General features: G+C 38.4%; 2 protein-coding genes and 1 long non-coding RNA gene across 10 annotated transcripts; 1 reads left to right on the top strand and 2 right to left on the bottom strand.

Annotated features, from left to right (window-relative positions):
* Positions 1 to 505: 505 nt before the first annotated feature.
* Positions 506 to 5,818, bottom strand: GTF2A2 (general transcription factor IIA subunit 2). Of its 5 annotated transcripts, none has more exons than XM_063347126.1 (5): positions 5,277 to 5,818; positions 5,071 to 5,196; positions 4,416 to 4,520; positions 2,967 to 3,093; positions 506 to 1,669 (listed from the first exon to the last, which is right to left on the bottom strand). In XM_063347126.1, exons 2-5 carry the CDS (start codon positions 5,140 to 5,142, stop codon positions 1,644 to 1,646), a joined length of 330 nt encoding a protein of 109 aa, XP_063203196.1. In that variant the 5' UTR covers positions 5,143 to 5,196; positions 5,277 to 5,818; the 3' UTR covers positions 506 to 1,643. The 5 variants fall into 5 exon arrangements, with proteins under 5 accessions (XP_063203196.1, XP_063203194.1, XP_063203199.1 ...); XM_063347124.1 differs by having other exon boundaries at positions 5,327 to 5,818; XM_063347129.1 differs by having other exon boundaries at positions 5,469 to 5,818.
* Positions 5,819 to 5,856: 38 nt separating this feature from the next.
* BNIP2 (BCL2 interacting protein 2) lies at positions 5,857 to 25,971 on the bottom strand. Of its 4 annotated transcripts, XM_063347120.1 has the most exons (14): positions 25,842 to 25,965; positions 23,957 to 24,025; positions 21,457 to 21,594; positions 20,860 to 20,990; positions 20,020 to 20,087; positions 19,136 to 19,303; positions 17,024 to 17,200; positions 16,274 to 16,376; positions 15,841 to 15,972; positions 15,154 to 15,240; positions 14,901 to 14,999; positions 13,415 to 13,450; positions 10,740 to 10,784; positions 5,857 to 6,564 (listed from the first exon to the last, which is right to left on the bottom strand). In XM_063347120.1, the coding sequence occupies exons 4-14, from the start codon at positions 20,907 to 20,909 to the stop codon at positions 6,465 to 6,467; spliced, it is 1,065 nt and encodes a 354-aa protein (XP_063203190.1). In that variant the 5' UTR covers positions 20,910 to 20,990; positions 21,457 to 21,594; positions 23,957 to 24,025; positions 25,842 to 25,965; the 3' UTR covers positions 5,857 to 6,464. The 4 variants fall into 4 exon arrangements, with proteins under 4 accessions (XP_063203190.1, XP_063203191.1, XP_063203193.1 ...); XM_063347121.1 differs by lacking the exon at positions 23,957 to 24,025 and having other exon boundaries at positions 25,842 to 25,971; XM_063347122.1 differs by lacking the exon at positions 13,415 to 13,450 and having other exon boundaries at positions 5,858 to 6,564.
* On the top strand, positions 10,798 to 20,837 carry LOC134521061 (uncharacterized). Its single transcript, XR_010072610.1, has 5 exons — positions 10,798 to 11,589; positions 14,084 to 14,152; positions 17,050 to 17,148; positions 17,837 to 17,903; positions 20,677 to 20,837. It is a non-coding gene; the product is annotated as an uncharacterized LOC134521061 (long non-coding RNA).
* Positions 25,972 to 27,742: the final 1,771 nt, after the last annotated feature.

Raw genomic sequence — 27,742 nt, 5'->3', positions numbered from 1 at the left:
GATTGAGAAGTTTCTGTCCAGAGACAGGATGAGACTGCAAAGCCTCGGAGGTAGAGACAGCAAACTTTTATACTTGCAAGGGCTGAAATTCAGTTTACCACATGATTATTAGAGAACAAAAAAAACATTTAAACCTAAAAGATTTGAGTCTGGTATAGAAAAAGAAAAAACCACGTTACTGATATACATTTGCATCCTTTAAGATAATGACCTCAACAGATACTTATTGTGTTGTGCTGTTCAAATGAGAGCAATAGTCTGTTCTTCTGGTTTCAAAAATGGTTACTTACAAATCTGCAGTTTGCAGCCAAGGACATTTAGCATAGATACAAGAGCAAAAAAATTAATGGTAAGCATAATACTTCGAACAGCCTAGCAAGCAAGTTTGTGAACTCCTTTCTCACTTGAAGTGAGGGAAGCAGAAGTTAACCAAACCTCAAATATATGTTCTTTGATGACCAAAGGTAGGATTTAGAGAACCATAACATATCAGTCTGGAAAGGTATTAGAAGAGATACTAAAGCTTTATTACTTTAATAGACTGGGCCACTGACACATAAAGAAAGGTTTCAACATGTAAATTATGTTCATTTCAGCACAAACTAAAGGTTTACATTGATCTGAAGTCAGTTACCCGCAACTTTTCTTCCATACGGTTTCCAGTTTCTAGTGATCTGTAAGTAGCCCCTCGTCAAAAATAAATAATTTGACACAGCTGAGGCAGCCAGCATTTCTATGACCACACTCCAACAGTCACTGCTGTTAAGTCAGAAAAATGAGCTGTCAGTATATTATATTCATACTTCTAGTGAAGAAACTATTTTAAGGGTTTCTTGATTGGAGTTATTTAGTGGAATGTGCAAGTCTAAAAGGAACAAAGTTTTTGATTTGATCTCTCAACATTCATAGTTCTACTCTTTCACTGAAATCCTGTTGCCCAGGCGTCCAACATAAATGCAAAAAACAAATAGAAAAACATTAAAACAAGCAGCACTAACATTTGTTGAGATGTAGTGCAATCTTATGAGACTCAGTTTCATTATTTCAATTTGATTAGATGTGCAATAACTTTAATACTTGGGTTAGTGTATTATTAGCAGAGGCTACCAGACAGACAAATTTATAGAGAGAAAGATGCAGTAACAAACAGAAAACGACACTGTCCAGCATGAGTTGCTAAGTTTTTGGTCATGGACACCTCCCTCATTCTAAAACAGCCATTTCTTGCAATACTAATCAGTGCAACCATACTCAGAAACCTGTAGCTGAAAGAGCTGTGCATTTGCCACATTACTCTAAACATATTTTAACAACATTGGGAAACGTATTATATTAATGATTGTTTTAAACAAAGTTTTCACAAGTTTTTAAATAAAAGTTTATTAAAGAAATTATTTTGAACAAAAAAAGGCAACAGTATCTTTTGTAGTTAAAAAAAAAAAAGTAACTTGTATTCATGCCCTGTAAGGTGAACTGAAGAAATGCTACAGTTATTTCTTCCGCTGTTGTTTGTGACGCTTTCTTGTATGGATTAACTCACATCCGCATCACAAGAATTAAGTATGAACACAGTCCTTTCCGTGCTTTTCTCCAGAAAGTGCTGCATATTAACAGAAAATATTGCAGACAAACCACAGTTCTATTCATTCTGCAGTATTGGAACCAGTGTCTAGGAAAGAAAAAAGAAAGTGTGAGTATAAATTAAAGAGAACCATTACTATTATCTAATACCTTCCCCAATCTCAGAAGCATTCCCCAAGCATTTTAGAACATGTTCTGTACCTACTCAATTCCCTCCATTGCTACCAATGCGATACATGAACTGCTTGTGCTGTTTCACTTCAGTTAGCAATGTTGAAAAGAGACAGCACAAAACCACAAGGTTGTGCATAAACGTCATTTTCTATTAAGGCACTAAAAATATAAGCAGCTTTGCTGACTTGTAGTGATAACACAAACACTTTATTGCAGTCAGCCACAAGCACATCTAGCTAAATCACAGGATCCACTAAAAAGAAAGTTTTGCACATACAGTAGCATAAGCTGCTATGGAGCATGGTCTATAGTTTATTATGCATTTTGAAATAGACGCAAGAATGAGCATGATCTTTATAAAACAACTAAGAGCAATTCTCTGTTCTGAGCTTTTGTCAGAAGCGCCAATTAACGCCAGTGCAATTTCTGGTATTACTACCATTACTGCTTTCTTATTCTTAGAGCGATGGAAAAAATACATAACTTGGATACAGACAAAGACAAGTCACTGCTTACTACATGCCTTTAGCAAGTCAGCTTCCTGTGGGATAACAAGGCTGTAATGTTAATAGCAACTTTAAGTCACCCAGTTCTTTAAATCTTATCTGCATACCTCATCATGACTGAAAACGATTTAATACTTGGAAAGTAAGGTTTCCTCTACTAGCTACAATAAGCACACAAAAACCAAACAGAGTAAGCTTGGCTACTACCAAAGTTGAGCAAACACTAAGTTCTGTCAACTCTTTAGAACTACAACTTGAAGTGACTACTGTAATCATGCCAGGATCAGGAAGCCATGAAGAATCTGTTTCAGAGGTCTAGGGTATATTTAAATAAAGCCTTTTCCATTCTCAGTTCTTCCTTTTACCATCACTCCTTTGTATTAACAAACAGGTTAATACTAGAAAAATTACCATACAGAAATTCAATTAAGATTACTTCTGGCTTTCTAATTGCTCTAGTATTATGTACTTCCCAACAACAGGTGTACAGCGGTCTCTAACACCTTCCTATTTCAGTGCTTATGAGTTAGGGAAGCATTTAGCTTGCTTTTGTTTCATTTCTCATCATAGGTACAAGGGAGTACAGAGCCCTGCTTTTGTCTGAATAATACAATCCATCTAGCTTTAATCAGACATTTGGTCAAAGCTTTTTATAAATGATCAAGTCTTGTGTCTCAGGTTATTTATATCCTATTCCGTACTTACTTTTTCCATCACATGCTACAATTTTCACTTTATCCACTTTCACAAGTTCAGTGACCTCCCTAAATTCAACATCATTCAGTACGAATGTCCATACGTTGTCACAGAATCGGTATGTATTCAGAGACCCCTTTAAAAAGACAAGAGACATTTTCTATAGGATGCATCCCAAAAGTAGCAGAAAATATGATGTTTACTACTTACTGAACTACATACCTGCTACAACTAGATTTGCCATAAAGCCAACTGTGAACCTGAACGCACATAAACTCGGCAAGCAAGCAATTCTGACAAAACTGTAGTTTAAATGCCCTCCAGTGGCTGAAATTTTCAAGACCGTGTAGTGACGTTATAGTCTATCCCAGGAGCAGCTTCACAGGTACGCTAAGAAATTTTTTAACTTTTCTAATATGTATAAAGAATCAGTATTAGAAAAGATTTCTTAAAACACAGGCCATAAGAAAAATCAGTTATAGCAGTGATCATAACAAGATGTGAATTCTGCAACTGTTTAAATAAATCGATAGTTTAAATAAAACATCATGACAAAACTGACCTGTGTGACATAAAGGGATATCCCTCACGTTTGATGTATTACTGAGGATGTTGGTATCTAAACCTTTTAGCCTTCATCTTCAGATATTTTAATCTGTTATTCTTGAAGTGAAGCTCCCAAGTAACATTTTTTTAATTTATCCACTACACACATGCTGAACAGTTTTCTATGCTGTGTTACATACACAAAGCAAGTTATGTGTGTTAAAGAAGTTATGTTCTTTTTAACATATCTATATGGTTTAAAAATCTCAGATCTTAAGAGCTCACTTCACTGATGCATTCTGCATAGACTGTAGAGGAAATATTAGGACATAAGTTAACAGGGAAGGGTTGTTTCGGTTTTTTCCTCGAAATTACAATCAATTTGACATTTAACAATTTTCTGGCTATCTGACATTAATTAGGATGGCTAGCTGGGAAAAAACACCAAACTCTTTATCTACGATACCTACAGAAAGTAGCTACAAAATGATCCAGTGACTTGCATAGGGGGTAGATCTACAACTCTCTAGTTTCTCTTCACGTTATAGGTGTAGCTGAGAATCTGGCCTCATCTCACTTCTGCTGGGTACAACGAAGAGAAGCAAGTCTCCTTCCCCATCTGCAAGACACTGAGGATTGCAATGCTACCTATCTAAGTATTTCCCTCTTCCCCTGCTTTCATCCACCCACCAAATCCATTTCTGATTTTTGCATTCGTTGAAAAGATCCCTGGCAGAATACAAAGATAGTAAGCCTTACAACTGCATACAGAATATACACATAAACAGTCATTATTTCAGACTCAAAATGGACCTTTGCAAGTTTCTGCTTAGAACGCACAGCTTTTAAGGACATTTCTGCATCAACACTTACTGTACTTCAATGAACAACTTTTATACATTGCTATCTTACCCTGAAATTGACTCTGTTCCTGACTCGTTGTGCCAGTGCCGAATTTATAGCTTTGTCAAACTGAAGTAGCACCTGAAGGGCCAGCTGAGGTGTGATTTGCTGTGACTAAAGTAGTTTAAAAAAAAAAAAAAAGTTTTGCATTGTTTCAAAGTAAACACAAAAATGCAGTAAAAAAATTAAAAACATCAAAACCAAGTTCACAGGAAGCAGATCTCCACAAGAACAACTTACAGAAGTATTACATTCCTGTGTTTACTTCCTTTTTGCTATTTAATTCTCAGAGAAGAAACAATGTGCTAATGTAATTTTTTTGTGCTACACAAAGATTTCTTCTGATAAACATTCAATGGAAACAACAGAAGAGCAGGAAATCGATTAGAGCATTTCAGATTAACTGATTTATTATTTATTGATTCATTTACTGGGCCACACAACAGGGGATTATGTCACTTAGATAAAACATTTTCCTTCATCTAGAACGTTAACAAAAAGACTTCCCACATGGAGTACCAATAGCTTTTGATTTAAATCAATAAGTTTTCCAAACATTGGCCATAAGTACCCCGACACAGCAACCACAAGCCCGTTTTACTAACTAACTAACTAACCTCTCTTTCTCTGACGCGAATTCCCCAGACCCTCACCCCGCAGGCACCTGTATCAGCTCATCCAGACTCTCCTGGAGACTGTTCCCCAGCGTGGTGTTCCTGTACAGCTGATAGGCCATGGCTGGACACCTGCCTGCTCATCCACCGCGCTGCACGTCGGCTAGGTCCCCGCACTCATTAAAAAAAAAAATAGTATATATATATATAAATATAATATATATATATTAACACCACCACAGAGCCCTTAACGTACAACGCACAGCAAGAGCAAACAGTGTTTAAAAACCACTCCCAAACACCGACCGACACTTAAGAGGGCTCGGGAGCGCGAAGCACCGATGACCGGGGGAGGACCGGCCAGCGGGGCGCTCGCCGCCCGCTCGGCGTCCAAACCGCCCCTCGCGGGAGGCCGTTACGGCGACGGCCGGCCAGCGCCGGGACCCACCGGCCTTGCGCCCCGTCGGGCCGGGCCCCGCCGCCCCCCCTCCCCGGCCCCAGCGAACCCAGGGGAAGATGCCGGCCGCCGCCCCCCAGCCGCGGGCAGCCCCGGCTCCGGAGCCCCCGTTGGGGGCGGCCCCCGCCGGTCCCCGGCCTCACCCGCTCCCGGCCGCCGGAAGAGGCTGGCCCTTCCGGCCCCTCGTGGCCCGGAAGCGGAAGGGCGAGGGTGGCAACAGGGCCTAGCCCCGCCCCGCCCCTGGGGCAGAGCCCGCTGCCCTCCCGGGGCTTCGAAATAATCGCTGAATTTCACTGCCATCGGGGAACCGGCACTTCCAGGGCTCCGGGAACCAAAGTCAGATCTCATGTCGGCGGTGCGTACAACCACAACAGACTCGCGTAGTGTCCATGTATTCCTAAGCAGGAAAATAAGACATTAAGACCTTTTCCAAAGGTATTTATTGCATATAGTATTTATTTTTGTTCCTAATTAAGAAGTTTCCTGTAAGTATTAACAGCTGGCACATTCAGAGACGTGTTTATCACATTACTCCATGACACAGTGGAATGCAAACAGAAAACATGCTCACTTAAAAAGAAAGGATCGTAACATTCTTAAGAGGTAGGTGAAGTCTTGTACTTACGTAGCTTTATAGTAAAGGGCCAAAGGAAAATAGTCACATCTGTGAAGAGTAGTCACTTTAAGCCAGTTATATCATCTGTGATTCACAGCCCGTGTTTTTGCATGAGTACTGCAGCTTCGTTTTGTTAAACACTGCACCTTTCACATAGGATCAGTAAAGGTTAATATGTGTGCTAACAGGCAATGCCTTAGCCCTTCCATCCACCACTCAACTGGTGGAGCACCCTATGACTCAGCCTCTTCTTCTCCATAAAAAGCCTTTGTTCAGATGAGTGAATAAGAAACACTGCAGAACCATGGGGAAAGTAAACTTTCCGTGAATATTTTTTGTAATTACTAACCTGGAATTCCATGTCATAAATATTAACTAGCAGCTGAGCAAGCTAGAGTAAGGAGCACAGTAAGATAAGGACCTGACTTTCTGAAAACACTCCAGCAGCTTCTCCTCAGAACATTTTCAATACTGAAAAAAGAAAAAAAAAATCAGTATGTTTCAGAGTTACCTGGGCAGTCCAGATTACAAAACTGAAAAAAGATCTAGTTGAGCAATGCCTTTAATTTTACTGATCTCAATCATGCTTCAAGGGAATGATGAAAAACTGTAACATGACTGCACCCTCTTCACTTCACAAATGCCCTTTTTTTCCTGTTAGCGCAATACAGGGAACAAGATGCGACAAGGGAAACAATGTAGTTCAACTTAAAATTTTGAAGCTAGGAAAGCTGCAAAATTTGTCTTTCAGAATATCAATATTTAAATATTCCTTATATTTCAGAGTGCTACCCTGACTAAAACCAGCTATCCTTGAAAAGTATAATTAAAGCACTTACTTCAAGTGTCTGTGACAACCAGTGGGTGAAACAAATCCTCTAGAGAATGACCTGCATCCACAAGGACTGAATAAGAATTTTCACCAAAAGCTTTGTAAGACTTCTGCAGCTGCAAGAAGCAGACAAGCTATTACCCCTCTCCCCTCTCTTCCTCACAGGAGGACTTTTCTGAGGGAGACTGGAATGACTCGAGAATTAAAGTCATCTCCAAAGACAACAGCGTTTGATAAAAGATGCATTTAAGCCATCTTTCTACTTAATAAATATTGTAGAAATCCGTAGGATACACAGACAAAAAATTGGCACTGGAAGAAATACGCTTTTCACCAAGAAACTTACTTCTTTGTGACAGATTTAGTTTAGAAAGTGCCCATTCACAATGCAGTTCCATTATTTTCTGTTAACTACAGACATTTCAGTAGGTGACCCCAGTGAAGCTGACATATGGCAAGGCACCAATGCTGCCCTCTCCTCCCTGTGACACACTTCAAGGTCATTTCATGAAAGATTCCATTACCACCAACATGTATCTAATCTGGAAGTCTGACACAAATTAACTGTTGAAAGGTTTTAAACTGTCATTGGAGCATTTAAGTGTATGATGCAGCAAACCTGCTGAAACACGCTGACAAACACAGGCTATATACTAATTGTGTGCAATTTGGAATATAACTCCTGCTTCTCAGGACAAAGTTCCTCACAGTAGAAGTGCTATTCTTCACTGAAAAAAAAGGGGAAAAAATGCTAATCTGAATTGTTATGAACAAGGTTACATAGTATTCTAACAAGTTCTAAGCTTTTTGGAACCAAAAATTCTCCATTTTAACATCCCAGAACCTCAAAGATTTCAATCCGCTTCAGCACTAAATCCATATACATCCCCTCTCCATTCCTTTCTAGCAGAACATGGCTTTGCTGTACTACACAGCACATCAAGAACATTCAAGCAATCTAAAGTATGCTCACATCAAGTTTTAATGACACTTTCTCCAAAATATCTTTGCCACTTCGGAACACTTATCCTGTTGTAGAAATCCAACTGACAAAATGTCACATCCACACACAGAGAGGCCACTGGCCCAAACATTTCTATTGCAGTTGCGCAGAGCAGTAACAAAAGATAACTAACAACTTATTACCACATATATAAATAAACTAATGAGACCTCCAAATCAAAGGTAAATTAATGACTCATTAAATTATCTTTTCTTGACAGGGCTCAAACCGTATTCTAGCAACATAAGCTTTACTTTTAGAAGGAAGTGCCATTGAAAGGCGAATTCCCTACATACTCTATCTTATCACAAAGTGATTCAGGTTTTGAAATAACTTTTATTAAAGTATGACATTCCAACTTTTCATGGTTTTAAATATTAAAATAAATTATTTTTTTAGATTTAGAAAAACATAAGTTTGACAAAAAGTTACCCCTTTTTGTTCAAGATAACTTGGGGACCTCTTTGCTTTTTGTAAACATCCACCTCACCATTAAATGATGAGCTGCAAAAGGTCAGAGGGGACTAATTCTTTAGTACACCTGTTTCTCAACAGCTTATCTCTGGGAAAGAAGAACTGTTGTGCTGTATATTCATTCACAAAAACTCATGCTAGAGAAATAAACCATTAGGTAACCACATACATGTTTCCAAAAGAAGCAGTGCTACTGCAGCATGAAATGGTAGAATCACTCAGCCCACAGCGAAGACAACAGTAACAATCCCATCACTTGATAATATGGCCTATACAGAGGACCGGCTACTCCATACTGCACTATATGCATAGGAAGCAACAGGACATATAGAACTACAATCCTTCCACTAAGAATATGATTTTTACTGAGAATAATTTTTTTAATTAGTAAAAATTTGAAATGAGATGATCAGAATGCTTAGTATCTAGCTTAGGACCCACAGAGAGTCAGGAAGGTTTACAGGTTTGCATGTTCATACACACTGCACTGTGAAAGTATCAGAAGTAAATAGGATGTAAGTGTCCAATTCACTGCCCAGAACTTTACAATAACCTGGGTCAACATCGAAACTGAAGCAGGAGATAAGATAGCCCTAAAGAAACTGTTCCCATTTGTGTTCTGCTTTCAGAGCAAGATCCAAACCTGATGAAATGGATGCAAGGCAACTCGAAACCAGCATTGCCTGCTGAAACAGAACATCCTGCACATTAATCTCTCTGAAACTGCGATACAAAGCTACTAGAACAAAAGTACCTAGATCTTGAGATGAGGCTCTGAACTGCAGACTTAAAACTCCCAGAGACATGGGCAATTTGCTCTCATCTGACATGAATATGCTCTCAGAGTCTATACACATGTCATTAGAGACAGTAGATTAATTGTTAACTGATAGTAAATCTTGATCATGGAACTCTCTTGACAGCTGTTTCTCAGTGTCAGCTAGTAATCTGGTTGAACACCTTTTTTTTTTTTAAATAAGAGAACTGTATAACACTAACTTTTAATACAATTAAGAACTGATATTTTTGGCATTAAGACAAAATTGTGAGCACAATAAAAAACAGAAGTGAAGATTTAACATATTTGCTACAATATTATATTGCTCAACTCCTGAATGGATTTATTTGTATACACCTGTCCTTACCAGGAAATAGCAATGATTATCAAAAGATGTTACAAACTTTTACAACATATCAACCAGTGAATTGTTGTTGCCCTGACAAACCTATAAAAACTAGCTCTGTGTCCAAAACACCTCTTAGAGACACAAGTTTACCACCATTGTAGGGATAAACCCCAACCTTTAAATAATTTTCATTGTTGTTGTTAAGTGAAATTAGCGCTGGTGTCATATGCCAAACTAAGAGCTTTAGAAATGGATGATTTACTTAAAAGGGTGACACAGGTAGCATAATACTCCCCGTAGCTCTGCAAACAATGGATATTATGACTAGAATATCTAACTCCCAAGCTATACTGAGTATGACCAGAGTTCCTCCTGGTGACAACCAATATTGATCCAGGAAGAACTGCAATGAACTCATATCCTACTGGTAGCTGAGATAGCCTCGATTTACTGAAGCAGAATCTAAATTCACAACTTAAACTGAGAAAGGTCTGATATCTTAGTCATTGAAACAGTTCAGCTTCTATTGCAGCTTAGGCTTAAACCCTTTGGCCAACAGCCTGAAATTCACAGAACTGCAGTTCTGCATTCTGAAAAGTGGACTAAAAGACACCAAAGCTCAAGCTCACTCTAGTGAGGTAAATGAGTACTGCTTGTATTAGGTATGTGAACAAAAATAAGGATCTTCACACTTGTGAAACACTACATTATGTGATTGTTAATATCCAAAAAAATTAAGGCTTCTGTGACAACAAAGAAATGCACTTGACCATTTACAGCAAAACGGATTTATACAATAACAAGTAACTTATGGCCTTGTCTACCTGCAAATGAATTCCTTCAGCAGGTACACACAATATATTGCTCAATCATAAAAATATATATTATCTCTTTCCTTTAACATTTAGGTATATAAATATTTTACTGAAGAACATGCATCATTTAGATAAACAACTGCAAGAACATCCTCTGACAACGTAGGGTTCTTTGACGTTTAGCAGTATAAAATGATTACATAAACATAGCTATTAAAGTCAAGACAAACCAATACAGCAGTAAGCAGTCCGTTGTGTGCTAGTCCAACGAAATTAAGCACCTTTTGCAACAGGCTATATAATATATACACACACAGAGAATGCTTTGTAAATGGAGCAAAACCAGGATCCTTCCATCTGCATATTCTTCAGTCTTGTTTGGACTCCGCACTTACTGTTCACTTTTCTGCTCTTGTTTTCCATTCAGCTCTTGGTCAACTCTGCTTAGCAAAGAAAGCAGTAAAATTAAAACCATGTTAAGAAGTAGTTTAGTTTGATAGCTCATATATTAAGCAAAAAGTATTAATCTTAACAGGAAAACACAAAGCTTTTACACGGAAAAAGTTTTAGTAAGTAAATATTAAATTAAGATTTTTATTGAATGCAGTCATAACAATACTTTTTTTTAAAAAAAAAAGAAAAAATCTGTTTTCCTACTTCCCCCTAGAAATTAATTAAAATTGTTAAGAAACCATTTAAATTACTATAGCATTCAAAAGGAAGCATTTGAAAAGTGGAAGTGCTTTTGCACAGAAGAAAAAAAGCAGGTTCTGGGCTTTTATTAATGAATGCAAGCAGGAATACAAGTTTCCAGGTAACAGGACAATACTGTCAAGCATTACTACTTTGATGAAGTTATACACTGCAGAGTAAGCACAGAATTATCTTTCATGTTATAGTAGCTAAGCCAAGAAGGTAACAGCACTAGATGAATCAACAAAAGTTAAGTGGCTCCTTAATAATACTTTAATTTCTAAGACTCTTGTAATTACCCAGGAAAAAAATCACCATCGTGCTGCTAAAGCGGTTTTTTATTTGTTTGTGGGTCTTTTTGATTTAGGGTTTTGTATTTTTGTGTTTTTGTTTTTTTTCCTTTATCTCTGCCTTGGGACTAGCAAACAAAATGCTGCTTTGCAGAAACCAGCGGATGGTTGATAGTCCTGCAGGAGATGTACTTTTCCTCTTTACAGTAAGAACAAGCTACAGTCTTAACTGTATCTTCTGGAAAATAAGTTTTGCATGGAGGTAAGTTACTTTTAAAACCAACAGCAGTTCCAAATTGAGGGAAAGCTAAGGCCAAGTTTCTCTCCTAACAACCTAATTGTCTGACCTACCTGGCCAGTCTCTCAAACTATAACCAGACAGTTTTTCAAAATTATAAAAACAATGACAGCTCTTCTAAGGCCATGAACCCATAAGAAAAGGGAGGCAAGTTTTTGAGGTTTTTTTTTGCAGCTGTAAGAACTGAATCTAATACATAAGGATCCAATAGGTCTGGAGCAGTGTTCTCTAGAAGCAACAGTCCTGGTCGAATACCTGTTCACCTGCACCATATGCAGCTGCAACTCATCCCTGCCCTCACTGCAGTATCTTAGGAAAGCACATTTTGACATGACTTACAGGACTAATCACAGAAAGCTAAGAAAATATGGTAAGCTAATGCAAACAAGCTATGCATAAACATACAGCTGACAATATAATTCCATAGAAGTATATCATATTCCAGCTTCCAAAGTGACTCATACACACAGCCAAAGAACTCCCACTGCCACCCTCAACAAATTTCATAACTAAACTTCAACAGGTCCTTTCCCCCCCATTATAATAAATAATGCCTACAACTGCTTTCAACCCGATTAAAGTCTCAGTATCAAATAGCACCTGTGACCTCTCCTCTATACAGAAGTTTCATTTAGGAACATGCTACTTTTTACAAAAGTGATGGTAGTATTATTGTGATTGTTGTACTGGAGATTTTAAATAGTTTTTACATTACTGTTTGTTTGAATGTCTCAGGTTTGCATCCTGAATACAATGGGCCTTGCGACAGAATTGTGCCAAATTATGCACACTGGGGGGGGGGAAACCCAAGCAGAGCTGTTGTTCAATATGTACTGAAAGGGCTTCTTAAATTTGACAGGCTTACTACTTCAGGTTACAAACTGCAAGATTATCACTTAATTGGAATTCCTAGAAAATATTGAACATATGTCACTAGCTTTACCTGCTAGCTTTCAGAAGGAATTTAAATTCCTTTTCTTTTAACCTCTCAGTGTTCCTCTGTACGTCCATTACCCAATTTACACAATAAACCTCCCTCAATAGTTATGCGCGCACAGGAAGAATCATTAAAAAAACAAAGCAAAGTTAGTAGCAAAACCTTTCAGTACATTTGTTAGTGATAGAGTGAAAAAATAACATATCCATTCAAAAAGTTTCATCAGCTGCTGGAATAGCTTGAATAGTTAGCAGGAGACTGAAAATTAAAAAAAAATGAAAATCCAATGTTTATTAGCAAGGAACATAGGCACTGCAAATACAAACAGCACTAAAAATACTAATTCAGATCGCATCTGTGCAAGTTAACTAAAAAAGTAGTAAATACCAAAAATACTTAATACAAGATTCATTAGAACTTTCTTCCAGAGTTGCATCCCTGCTCATGCATAGCTACAGCTTAGCACCTAAAACCAGCTCTTCCTTCAGGTATCACTTCTTGTTAGAGACAGTGAAACTTGATTTAACCAATTCATACAGAAGCACCACTTTTGCCTCTTGAAGATTTAGTTGAGAATCCATGTATCCCCTTACAAGTGAGCAACTCATGTAAGAGTAATAGAGACTACTCACAAATAACTGTTTGAACATCCAGGACAAGTTCTTTTAGATGATACTACACAGATGAACTGTACTTGCAGACAGTATAGTTACTTTAATGTACAAGAACTTTGTCACTAGTGCATGTTTATATTTACAAATGCTTATTCCTTTATGCAAGCCAATCAACTGGGAGTTAGTTGCAGTGCAAATCGTCTTATCTAATGCAACCCTAATCAAAATATGAATATACCTTTTCTGTTTCTTTCTAAACTTTTCTTCTTCATACCTTGGTGAGGAAAAGTTTGATTCAGTAAATATAACATATGAAGGCCAAATTCAACAGAAGCTGCAAACTGGTATTAGTGTCAATACAGTTTGTAGAAACATACCAACTTTTGAAGTTGATGTAATTAAGAAAAAAATATATTATTCGTCCAACATTTATAAGCATTAAACAAGAAGCATTAAGATTTAGTTACTATGACATAACATATGAATTCAATACAACTTCTTGTACAGTATTAACAATCTGTACTTGTAACAGTTTGAAGACAGCTATAATCCTCCACAGAAGTCTGAGAATTAACTCCGTAAGTCAGTCAAGTTCAGCCTTTGCAGAACAGTTAAAGGTTCATCAGTACAGAAAGGAGTTTCAAGACTTGAAACGACAGTCTGAATATTCATTACACATCCTTCAAAAGCCCCAGTAAAAAAAAAAAAAAAATATTCTAAAGATAGCACAAGGCTGCTTCAGCATTGTCACGTCCTTCCTCCCCACCCCAAGAAAACTGTTTTCTCTATCTCATAAAAAGTTAAATTGTGCAACCAATACCAGCTGAATGTTTACTGCAATAAATTTGTGGGGGGGGAGGGGATTTGCAGATTTGTCTAACATGTATGTGCCCTTCTGTCCACACAGTGAGACTATGCCATCTTTCCTTATGGAGCTCCCAGTTTGCAGTCCCATATTGTGATGCATACTCTACAGGTTTTGTATCTTATACCCTCTCATAGTCTGATCAGTTTATCGTCAGAATTGTTAGTGTTTTCATCTGGATTTTTTAAGATCCAAGTTTATGGTTTCTACTCTATTACTGCACCCACAAATGCTATTGACAAAAGTATCACCATAATATTTGAAAGCAGAGTTGTGCTGAGGTTAAAATGGATATTTATACCTGGAGGGAAGGAAGAAGAGAAAACCAAGGACATTGATGCTGCCCTCACCTCTTCACCAAAGTAGTTCTAGAACTGTTACAGGTAGGGATTTAGCATTTTTCCACCACAGCACTTCTTTTAAATGACATCCCAACCCAAGTAATATTTCACAACTCAACTTGTTCTGCATTTTAGCATGAACACTGAAGATACTGTAACTTCAGTATCAACATGCCCAGAATTTCTCACTCACAAACCAGTTTAGTATACTAAGGGGTAAATCAACTGCAATGAGGCCTCATCTCCAGAAGACTAATTTACACACCATAACTTCGTAATTACGTAAGGCACTATCTGTGAAAATCCCTATACATTTACATTTTGACTATCCAACCGCATACCGAACTGTAGTTAGCAATGTCATCAAATATGGATACTCCTCCTAGAGATAACAGTGATCTGAATTAAGTTCAATTTTATTAAATGCAAAGTATTACATTCAAACCAATCATCGAATACAATATATACTGGTTCTAAAACATGATCAGTGTAGAACATGTTTGAATAATAAAACGTACTGTTTTATGCATTCTGGGATGCCAACGTATTCCATGGGGATGAGTTCAGCTAGTTCTGCCAGGGTAAAGACATACCTAATTTTTTGGCTGAATTTTGAGCTGTGGAAGAACAAATGCAGGGTACAGTTACAACTTAATTTTTTTCAGTAGCTCAATATTAAAACAGTTTTTGAAATTTAAAGTAAACAGTTGTTAGGATTATTTAAAAAAAAAAAGAAAAAAGGAATAGCAGGAATAGCTTCCAGAGTATTACCTAATAAAAGGTTTTGTGATGGCCAGAAGTGTTCTGATGAACCAAGAAGGATGAACTATGATCAACGATTTCAGATTTTTCCTTAACCTGGAGAATTCAAACATAAGTGGACATAATTACTAGAATAAAAAGGTAGCATGACAAGGTTTCTTTAATATATAAAAAGTATGTTTTTGCAAGCACAGCGTTCCATTATCAGAAATTACCAGCTGCCAGAAGAAAAAAAAAAATCACCCACACAACTCTATAGTCAAAATTTAAGATGTAGTATCCATTTGACAACAATGACAAGGAAATAACATTCCAAAGAGAAGCTTCTTTGGATCTTTATACACAACTAATGATGAAGTGGTTCACAAAGGAACCCCTCCTATTACCTTATCATATTAATATGTGAAGTTTTAAGGATGGTCTACATGGTAACAGTATTCAGTATTCTAATTACTACTTTCAAAAAAAAAAAAAAAGAAAAAGAAAAGGCAACAACAAAAAAAAAAAAAACTAGGCATGCCTACAGCATTACTCCACATGGCCTAGCTTAGGAAGAGGTTTTCAATACAGCAAGCAATTTGTTTAATGAAATCTTAACCAGTACGTACCAGACACCACATTAAACAGCAATTTTTCCTAAATATGCGTATCACCGAGCATGTGAATGTTGTAAGAAAACACTGCAGAGCTGCTTACCTTCTATCAATTTGCTGGTAACATTTCCTAAGCCAGCCTAAACTTGGCATTTTTCTCCGTGTTGTTGCACCATTCAGGTAAACTATCATATAGTTCTCTGCTACTAACAGCTCTAAAGTGCCAATTACATACCTGCAGAGACAAGCAAAGAAAACTTTCAAGTGAAGATCTGTGGATATTAAAATAATTCCTAGTAGTGCTCAATATATTTAAAAATACAGGGTTGGCAACAGTGTTGAGCAACATCTAATAATTTTTTTCCTTCCTCTGGAAGCAGGTTAGTTGCTTTTCTATTTGTTATCTTTCCCTCATCTGAAATATAAAAAGCTTCATTTAAAAAAAAAAAAGAGAGAGAAGTAATTGCCCTTACATTAAAACACTAAGTTTCCCAATGCGAAATTAAGACAGTATTCAGAGGCAGATGATGACTTACTTAAATAGATTGTCCATTAGGTATCTGTAGTTAGGCTGGCTGCTTTCAGGCATAAAGCAAACAGCAAACACAACAATGGCATTTAGCCCATCGCCATAATAACCTAGAAACAAAGAAAAAAGCAGCAACAGTGACAAAGGTGACTACACATTGATTACATTTACAGAAAGTCAAGCACATTCAGTAAGCTTTTTCATTATTTACCTTAAAAAGTTTTACAAATATCTATTCTATATGGATGGATTCACAGTTACAGAAAACCTTAAGATTTCTTTTTCAAGTTTGTCTACTTCTAAAGAAATAGCTGAAGTTGATGTAAATCAAATGGTGTACCTACAATCAACATCTCAGTACAGAATCTCAGTATATTTAATAACATTTTATACAGTCAACTTTTCTTTCTTAACTCCACAGAACGCTGGGAAGAGTCATTAAATTAATTTATGCCTTAGTAGGTCTACAGTTAACGCTTTCAATGCTCTTAAAACCAAAAAATTATACCGGTAGCACGGAGACTGTAGAACAGATAAGTACATCTTGTCACCTATGTGTATCTTAGCAGGTTCATCAAAACATATACATTTTGGAACTTTAATAGGGAAAAAATATTAAATCAACCATATGCCTTAATTCTGCAATAAATGAATCATCACGTGAGTCTTTATGCCCAAAGCTCTTCTCGTGCCACCCCAACTCAGCTTAAAGAAGTAGCATCTCAACAGTTCCCCTCAGCACATCGCTAATTCTTACCGCCATGACTGATAACTTTTTTATAGGGTTCAATTGCCTTCATGTCCACCCTGTGGTCCTGTTCTCCAATCCTAAACATTCGCCAGCGTCGACCATCATCTTTGTCCTCTGCTGCAGTGTATTCAGTAAGTGATCCTTTCCTAATTACATCAGTAGTTTTTGGTTTTGGAAGATCATCTGCCAAAGTTAAAACATGTTCAAGATCCATTATGAATACTATGTATAGTGACAATCAATTACAACACAGGTTAACCACTTTGCTATTTAATCTATTTTAACATTCTTTAGCCAGTCAAACATACCAGCTGACTTAGTTCCTTCAGTCATTACAAAATAGGATCTTATGGGCATCATATGTTTTAACAAAATCCTCTATGTTGGAAGTTATCCATTGACTGTAATATTCTATGTTAAAGTACATAACAAATTTCAGTTCACGTAGGAAGCCTATTTAATTGTAGGCTTTTAGAACACAGACCATGATGAATCTCACTAAAATAGACAAAGTGGTTAACTCCAACAATAATTACGCAGGTTGCTTGATCACAGATTTACATAAAAGCATGATTTCAAACATTGACAGTACCTTGCAAGCAGGCATGCAGGCAAATCTATTAGAAATTAAATCTAATTCATGTGTGTGCAATCAATACATATGAAATTTGTGCTGACAGCAATCTGTAAAACAATTTGCTCCAATTAAATTACGATTCTTAATTTTGTTGCGTAGACCTTACCCAAAGCGAGAAAAACCTACTGCAAGTTAGTTGTCTGTTCCCAAGACAAAGCTGTTAATTGAAACTATCCTTCCAGGAAAATGAAGGCAGCAGCATTAAAGGAAGAAAAGACAGAAACCCTTTTCAGCACTTTTAAAAACAAGGTACAAACATCCGGAACATTTCCTTCACATCATTGCAAAACTAACCCTAAATACCAATTCTTCTTCACTAAAATGATGAAAAACCAGAGTCTCTGTTACAAAAACTTTACCTGCAATATATCTTTAGCTACTTTAAAAAAAGAAAAAAACAAACCCCAAACCCCCTTATTCTGAAGTGTGTTTCCTTCTCCATTTACAAGCTACCATGGAATGAAGAACAGGTAGTGTTTCATACTTAACAGTGAAAAGAGAGCTTCCTGTTTACTCAGGAATTAAAATTATTTTATTTCCAGGACAAATAAAAAAATAACAACTGAGTTTACATGTTTACTTATTAGAGACATTCTTAAGTCATGAAGTTTACAGAAGTTCAAGACTCCAACTGTTTGACCAACACAACAGTTCTTGGCTGACATAAAAGGGCCTTAAAACATAATTAAACTGCAAGTTTAAAACTTATGCTTTAACTTCTACACAGAACTTTTTTACCTCAAATAAAATTTGTTAGAATCTCCAGGTTTAGCCTATAAGAATAAGATGAAGCATCTATTAATTTCTGAAAAGTAAGACCATTACTAGTGTGGCTATAGCTAAGTTAACTTCCTATCAAGTCCTTTCAGAGCCCCTTGACACAAAATAGAGGCTCTTCTGCCACTTCCAGTCCATCTGGAAAGCGTGCAAACTCTAAGGCTACTGAACTTTTGCCATTCTCACCACAGTAAGATATGAGATCAGGTATTACTCAATATTTTAATAAATACCATTCAGTCCTCCTTAAATACAAAGGCTTGCAATTCATCGATTTCTGACTAGCTAATCTATAATCTATATCCCTTTATATGGTTCACCTCCATTTAAAACTGATCTATAATACACGTAAAACACCTCTGATTTTTTTTCCCCCAGGTTGGTTCTTAAAACAATAGTGCAATGGAGAGGATTTTCCATAACTTTGGGTCTTATAGGTGTTTAATGACATTCACCTAAGTTTATCTGGATTTATGGCTATTATGTTGCCTGCTTACTAATCAGTTGACTTACTAATCAGTTGAGCTGATTTGCTCTGTAAAAATTCATTGCGCCTATTTCTAATTTCTAATGTAATCACTCCCTTTATATTCTTCCTCTTGTAATATTGAGTCGTAGTCATTTCCCACCTGAGAAACTGTTGATCTGCATGTAAAAAAACAGAAATATTTTAAGGCATCAGACCAAAGTAACAATATACTTACCTTCCCATTCAAACTCATTGCTATTTTCTGAAGGAGTGTCTAAATTGTCCAAATCAATCTCTCCACTCTCATCCAAGTCATCAGACAAAACAGATTCCCCACTGTGATCCAAAGTTAAGCTAATATCTGGAGCCATTAGTTTCTTCCTTACTTTGGTTCCATTAACCTCTGTTATTTAAAAAAGCAAATAATTTATTTTCAAAGCTAGAATGAGTTTAGATAAGCATATTAACAAGACACAAGAGCACAGTCCTTCCCCAGAATGCATTGTAAATTAACGACCATAATTTAGGCAATGTATCTGGAATAAAAATTAGACACAGGGTGAAAAGATCAGCATTTGGAGGTCCAAGTCTTCAAGACTAAGTCAACCCGATTGCATACACACTATGATCACAATAGTTGACCACCACACTCCCTACAGAAGAAAAACCTGAAGTGCTGCCACCACCTAAGCAACTATAAGCCATGCTAGCTAAATCAAAGTGCACCACGAGTTGTTCTACATATTGTACGAAATAGGTCTTGCAAATAATCCAATAAATTAATGTCCCTAGCCCTTGTTAGGTATTGGTAGCATCATAACAATCTTTGATGAAATAAAAAATAATATACAAGCTGCAAAAAAACCCAAACAAAGTGGCTGACAGACAACAGCGAGGAGAGAAAATTAAATAAACTATTAGGTGAATACACAGCACACTTTTGAGACAGACGGCAAATACTTGTGTGATTTAGACAGCAGTTGAAAGCAGGGAATAAAATAAAATGACCACCCCACATAAAAAAAAAAGCCACCAAAAATCACCCCAAAACGAAATGGAGCTTTAGAACAGCCATCTTAGTAGGAAGCATTCAGCTTGACTGGAGTGGAATGTTCTTACCAGCTTCACATTCTGTTCCGGCTGCAGCCAATATATCTGACTCAACTGGATCATCCTCTGGCAGGGGCCTGGTGCACAAAGTAGAAACTATTGTTACAAAACTTTTTTGGAATTTTTAAAATAGCTAGCTAAATACCAAATATTTAGACTTACGTACTGCTTAAAAAAACTACCGTGGGATAGTACTGAACTAAATTTACTTATAGCCTAAGTTCAAGATTCCAGTAAACAAAGCACCACAGTAGCAGAAAATTCCTTTACAGCATTCAAGTGACCATCTGTCAACGTGACAAATGCCAAAATACAGGTTGCCACTAGTGTATGTCAGCCTTAAGAAAACTTGTCATATTCTTGCTGTAGAAAATTTGACATTAAATACATTACAGAAGGAGTTTAGTCATGTTATTATATAATGCCTCTGAAGTAAGCTGTTTTAGTTTGTAGGCCCAAGCATCGCTAGTAGTCTTAACTGTTAAAAATTTTGCTCAGAAATGTTGCTTAATGAAATATTTGGGCCTTCAGACACTGGTAATAACATGCAAACAATGTAGTTGCAGAAGATTACCACAGAAAACAAACAAAGCCAAACTTAGAAATTTTCACTTGATTAACTCTGGCAACTTCACCAGTGGCATTCCCGTATTACTTAACTTACAGATGAACACGAAGCGATCCCTTTCCAGACCACAAAGAAACATGCTACAAAACCTGCTCAAGGCTACTATATTAATGGAAATCACTTCAAGATTATTATTGAGTGTTAGTTCACCAGAAAGATAAAGAGGTAGCTTATTCCAGATGTTATGCATTTGATTTGAATTACTTTAAAAAAATAAAAACCTTGGAAAATCTTCATCTTGCCATTCCTCCTTAAACTCAACACCTTCCATTCTCCAGCCAACTTAAATTGCTAATGGGTACTCCTGATCAGCCAGAACCTCTTGTCTTTAGGCCAGTGAGCTGAAGAGGAGCTGCAGGAACACAGCAGAAGATGTTAGTCCAACACTATTGTAATTCCCATACTCGCAACACATCCTTCACTTATCAGTGCAGAAAGGAAATAAAAAAAAAGGGAAAAGTTTATGGGTTGTTTCCTTTACTTTTTTTTTTTTTCCATACAAAGCTGCTTATGCAATGGTTTATCATACAATAATTTAGGTTGGAAGGGATCTCAGGTAGTCCAATGCCCTGCTCAAGCAGGATCAACCTCTTGGTTAAAATCAAGGCCGTGAGCAACCTGATCTTTCATTTAGGATTACAATCAATTCAAACTGTAAAAAACCCGACGGCTCTCTAGATTGTATAGGAGATATTGAGTAAGTATATATTTCAAGAACGCCACCCCCCAGACGGTCAGATCTAAAATACAACCCAGTTCTTAAAAAAACCAAACACTTTAAAGATAACTATTTCAGGAAGTGTTTTCAGAGAACTCACCCTGTGATGTGCAAGTCACGCTGTGTTTTTTCAGGCTCACCCATCACCAGCAACAAGGAATCCCCAGTAATGGAACATAATAAACCATTCTGCTGACATACAAGTCCAAGTCAGTTGAAGCTCTTGGCTGCGTTGGTTCTAAAGATTGGCAGGAAGAAGTAAACTTATCAATGAAAATGTTAAGAAAATCCAGACTAATCAAACAGGAAACTGAATGATATTTTTAAATACAAAGAAGCAATCAACACAGAACACCAGTAAGTACAAAGTTTGAATGCAATCATACTGTTAATTCAGACAGAAAGTTTATTTTTTATGTGGCTAAAAAGAAACAAGTTACACTTACTGTTCTGTAGGATCACCTTTCACAACAAATCTCAGTTTCTCTTCTCCTGACCTGATTACAACCACAGACTGATTTTAAAATGTCCTGCAATTCTTAAAGCTACACTACACAAGCCAATTAATGAAAACAATTTAAAAGACTGATTTTTTTGTAAAACTGCAGTACCAGAGAAAAATTAAACACTAATGACCAAAATTTAAGCTTATTTTACTGACATCTCCCTGCTTCCCTCACCCAGGAAACAGAAATAAAGTTTCTAGCAGGTAACAACCTGGTTCCTCTTGAGAGTCAGACTCCTTGTTTGAATCAATCAGCCTCTGCACTGCTTAGCTGCTGGCAGCATCTGCCTGTGCACAAAGTCTCCAAGAGGTTGCCCCCAGCAATTCTCCTCCCAGCTCTCCCCTCTTTCTGTTTGCCCTTTTTGATCAATATGCTGTTTGGGGTAGTTATTTGCTGCTCGAATCTTTCCTTATAAAACACGTCCTCTCTTTCATTAAGATGTTGATATTCTCACCATACAGTTTCTCCTGGGTACTAACCTGCTGACTGTTTGCAACAACAAAATTTAAATCTTTGGTTGGAGATAAAGTCATATTGTGATCAGTAGTAACAGTGAATATGTGCATAGTTCTTTATGCACTTGTGTCAGAACACTGAGATGAAGCAGGAGAAATTTCACAAGGTACCATACATAGTCCAGAGAATACAGTGGTTACAATCAGGATGGAACAGACTATCTGATGCAAACACACAGCTCGCTGTAAACAGACACTAAACCTAAAAGAAAATCTAAACCCCTAAACTACTCTTAAGTGACAGACAAAGAAATGAAGAAAACTGACAGTTAAAAAAACCCAAACCAAAATACCACCACAAACCAATGCTATCACTGTGCTGGTGGCTATAAGATCCTACACTTGAGCCCACCTGCACTGCGTTCACAATACACTTCTCACAAGACGGTTTAAAGTAGGGCTTCACTCCAAGACTCAAACAGCATTCTCATCGCACTTTTGAAGAATACCAAACACCAAGTAACATCTATTAGTTTCAGAAGTACAGCATTTCAGTACGGAAACACTTCTGACCTGCATGTATTTTGCTGCATTGAGATAAACCTGATAACACTACGACAGGCACAGAGTTTAAAAGGTTACTCATGCTGTAGTCAAAGTTTAAGACACTTGTACAAAACACTTCTCACATTACTTATAGAATCCTCATCAGCAACTTATTAAGGTAGATTTGAAAGCAGTCATTCACTAAATACTGCATAGTACAACTGCAAACAACTTACAAGGTAAGTTCCAAGTTCAACATCAGATAAGCTTGAATTTAGATTTTCAGCATCCTACTTAACATGCAGACTAAGTAGTTGTTTTGGATGTTTCGATGGATGTTTAGGTGTCTCATGTACAAAAGCACTATCGTTTGTCAACTAGAAGAATGAGAAGTTAAGGAGGAAGGGTAATCTTCTCAGGAGAGTTAGAAAAGTGCTGACTTTAAAGTTAACTACCGAATAATTTTGCATCATTAATATAAATGCGTACAAAGCAGGGGGAAAAGTCTACTATTTCTGCTTATACAAACTAAAGCAGAGTTTAGAGTAGTCTTCCTACAGCTGCTGTAGTAGTGCTGACAGCTTCTGTTTCTATTATGCCAAAGTCTCCTTTTAAAATTCAGGTGTAAAAACTTAACTTGAAAAATGTAATATATTTTAATAATGCAAGTATTTATTAGTCATGCAGAAGAAAAGCAATTAATTTCTACCTGATCCTAGCACTCTTCACGGCCAACTCAAAAAGTCATGGTTTCTGAGAACAGCAAGCCTGATCATTTTTACTCTCCATTGCTCATTACTTTCCATTTTATTTAAAGAAATGGAATCGTGAGCTATCTGAAGTATCAGAAACTTCAGCACATCAAAGAACATCCTCATGCAGGATTGCCATGTGATTCTGCTCTCTTACTGGAACCACTGGACTTTGGTGCTCAATGATGCCTTTTATACTTTTAAGTACCTCAACAGCCAAATTATGATATTACAAAAAGAAAAGAAAGTATCACAAGGGAACAGGTCACTAAAACCCACTACTCTTCCACTACAGCTATAATGAAGGGATCTCCATTTCCAGAACACCAGGTTAAACCTACTTAAGTTCTCATCTGAAGAGTATTACTGCTTGTACCAGAAGTCAAACATCAGTGTTCTCATCCTTTTTCCTGTAAAAAGAGATAATTTACAGAGTTCTCTCATTAATACCGAGTTGGCAGGTGACAGAATACTAAATACAACAGCGTTTAGAAGCCTATTACAAATGGCCATTTAAAAAAAATATAGTTTACAGCTAAACAGAGACTCTAGCCTGTCCCAGATACTTAAAAAGGAAGAAACTCAACAGAATACATGAGATTATTTCATTCATGAAGTTAAAAACCCCTTGCAAACATTACTTTTTAGGTTTTCAACCTTGAGTTCTCAGAATAATACACAGATAAATGAGAGTTACGCATTTACATGGTCATATCTGCCTATCCAATACAAAGACCTATTTTCAGTCCTTGATCAGCTCCTCAGCATTTGAAACAGAGTAAGCACAAAGTTTATTCTGCAAGATAACTGCAATGATGAGCACGCTAGTGAACCATGTACCTGACTGGCAAAGAACAGCATACTGTTTCACTCTCAGAAAGTTGAAATCGAATTCAAAAAAAGGTCAGTCTACTTTTTTCTACATTTCATCTTCACTATTTCAACAGAAACATTAACTGTGTCTTAGTTACATGAATTCCAGGTTCCAGGCATTAAAGAGGTACCTCTAAGAATATTTTCAAGTTTGATTTAACAGCAAGCCAAAAGTAAGGAATAGATATATTTTCTGGTACACACATTCACATGGTGCAGCTCACTATAATGTTTTTATAAATACATATAAATGTTTTTCTAACCTCATTGGCTTTTAGAATGTGGCCACGCTAGCCACAACCCCAGGAAACATTTCCCAGATCTGAAGACAGACATCCAAACTTTATCACTTGCAAGTTCGCATAATGATGCGATGCAAAGACTTTAATTAATAAAAAAAATCAATTCTTCATCTCCTTTTACTCTCCTCTCTCTGCATCAAAGCACTGAGAAATCTGTCAGCTGAAAGAGGACTTTTGAAAACACTCTTGCTTTCATCTGCCAGGATACTACTTTAAACTCCGCATTCGGAGCAACAGAAAAATCTGCATTCCTGAATCACTGAGATTCATTTAAAGCTAAATACTAACTTGTCAGACAACAGCCAAAACGAATTTATACCTTACCTAAATACAATCAATATTCCTTCGTAAGATTTAAATACGCATATAAGTTAACCAGAAATAATTACTAGTTAGCGTATTACATTAGTAGCTGGAAATAAGGCAGAACTAAAATAAAAGGCACTAGAAAGCAACTCTAATTTCTACGACAGAACTCTATACTCTGCATTTGCTAAACCTACATGGGAAAAAGCAATTCCGCGCACATCCCCCCCACTCGTTATTCAGCCACACAAGAGAAAGGGGGCGGGGGGGGCGGGGGAAGGCGGGGAAGAGTGTCCGTAACCGCAGACAAACCCTTGCCTCATTAGCGAAAACAAGGATGAGGTTTGTGCTGCTCTGGCACGACTACCCTATGGGGGCAGGGGAAGGATTTTCAAGTTTAACATTTACGTGCTCCAAGCTCTTCCTTCCGCCGCTCCCAGCGCCAGCCAGAGGCGCTGCACAGCGAGACCGGTTGCGGAAGCGGCGCGCCCGGCCGAGCGGCGCTGCAGCTCCCGGCGGGGCGGCCTGAGCTGGTCCGCGCTCGCCGCCCCCCCGCGACCGCTGAGCCAGTCCCCGCCGCGGCCTGGCAGCGGCTCTCAGGCCCGAGCGCGGCCCCGGAGGGCTCCTGACTGGGCCCCGCCACCACTCGCGCACCGGCGGGCGGCCGGGCCACGGCCCCGCCCTGCGCCCGCTCAACCTGTCCGCGGCTGCCAGCTCGCCGTTACCGCCCCCTGCGCGGCCGTACCTGGTGGGAGATGGACGGGGCGGGGGGACGGGCCGCGGCCTCGCCCGCGCCGCCGCGGAAACGGCCCGCTCCGCTGCGCGCCCCGGCTCACCCGGAAGCGCATCCGCCGCCGGACTCACGTGACAGCCCCTCGCGCTCAAGCACATGCGCAAAACGACGCGGCTGCCGCACCGCCCCTCCTCTCCGTATGGTTGGTGCATGCGCGCTCCCCGCGCGCGGGGCGGGGCTCGCGCCGCGCTGAGGAGAGGCGGTGGCCGGCCTGCGTGGTGGCCCTCCCTCGCGTTGTCCTCTCTTCCCTGGGCCGCGGCCAGGTTGAGTCCCGCGGCCCGTGCAGCCCTGGGGTCGAGATGACGAACGGCGCCGCTGCTGTCCCTAGGCACCGACGGCTCTCTCCCCCGCCGCCCTTCCGGCCGGGGCGGCCGCTTGTCAGAGGAATGATAGCGAGGGGCCGAGTCCTGGGCGGCGGTAAACGCGGCACTGAATGGAAATTAGAGTCCAGTCACTGAATTCTGTGTGCGGGACCAGTGCGCTGTGATTCTTTAGGTGCTCAGGGAAGTACGACATCAGTGCCAGGCATAAGAGCTGAACCTTCTCCAGGAGGAAAAAGAGAACAGATAATATCAGTATTACATACTGTTGAGGCAGCGGTAGCAGCGTCACTGAGCAAAAGCCCCTGAATCTGCACATCATTTGAAATTAGAACTTCGGCTGTATGAATATGGCATCCAAAATACAGTCCTTCTTCATGACATGATGCAGTGATATTACACAACAGAAGCACAGGAAGTTAGGTAAATCCCGTTTTCACCTTTTTCACATACCTAATACTGGTAATGGTAGTCAAGATGGAAGGAAGGTTTTGGCTACAGTTTAGAATTTGCCATAATATAGAGGCAGCTGCTAACTTGATCGCAGCTAATCACTCACAGCTGATCTATTGCCCAAAGGGGAACAATGGAACAACAGCAACAAAGTTGGTGTTATTGAAGAGTACTGAAGGAGCTTGGAATAAATGTGGCAGGAGTGGAAAGAATTAAAAAGTGATATAAGGGGACACAAAATGAATGGAGAAAAACACAAGAAAGAAAAATACCACCAGAGAAGAACAGGATGCACAGGCATCCCCAGCCAGCAAAGATAAAAATCTACAAGTAACACGAAAATCCCCCAATTATTAAGGTAAATTAATTACAGCATTGAAAATATATTTATAAACAATTAGCATCAAGCACAGCAAATGGCCTGAGGCCTTTAGGCATTATTGTAACATCACAGCTAATAGTTAAAAATGTAAAGCAAGAGCTAGCTTAAATGTAAAGAAAGGGTGTGTAACTACTGGTAGGAGAAATACAGTACACCAGCGAGGGGAAACAGCAAAAGGGAAAAAATATGGTATCCTGACACCTTTGTTATGTCACCCTTTTTTTGTCTGTGGAAGTAAGAATGCCACAGAAGATGACCAAATACTCCACGCTTAAGGACATTATATCTTTCTATCTGCTTCCAGCAGCACAGCGAACTTACTGTTACTAGCGTACCTACTTTTTAACTTCCTATGCCTGTGGCACCCCAGCTTTTAGTGAAGATCTGATTATGTGATTAGTTTGTAAGGTACTTGCGTAGGTGTTGGCGACTGAGTGGCAAGAGCTCTCAGCCTGCTGATTTGGACTATCTGTGAACAGTTGGAATTAGTCCAGAATGAGATGGGTCTAACTGAGCTCTAAAGATCAAAGGTGTCTGTGATTCCTAGAGTGGCACATTGCATTACAGAAAAGAGAAGTTCGCTTTTATGGGCTGCTCAGTTAACATGGATCAAAACTTATCTATTAGTTTTATGCCTAAACACCCCTTATTTTATAAGCAAGCATACGTTTACAAAGTGCCAGAGTATAGATTTTGCA

Source organism: Chroicocephalus ridibundus, chromosome 9, assembly GCF_963924245.1.
Source record: "Chroicocephalus ridibundus chromosome 9, bChrRid1.1, whole genome shotgun sequence".
In the NCBI taxonomy this organism is placed as follows: Eukaryota; Metazoa; Chordata; class Aves; order Charadriiformes; family Laridae; genus Chroicocephalus; species Chroicocephalus ridibundus.
This window is presented reverse-complemented; position numbering and strand designations above follow the sequence as displayed.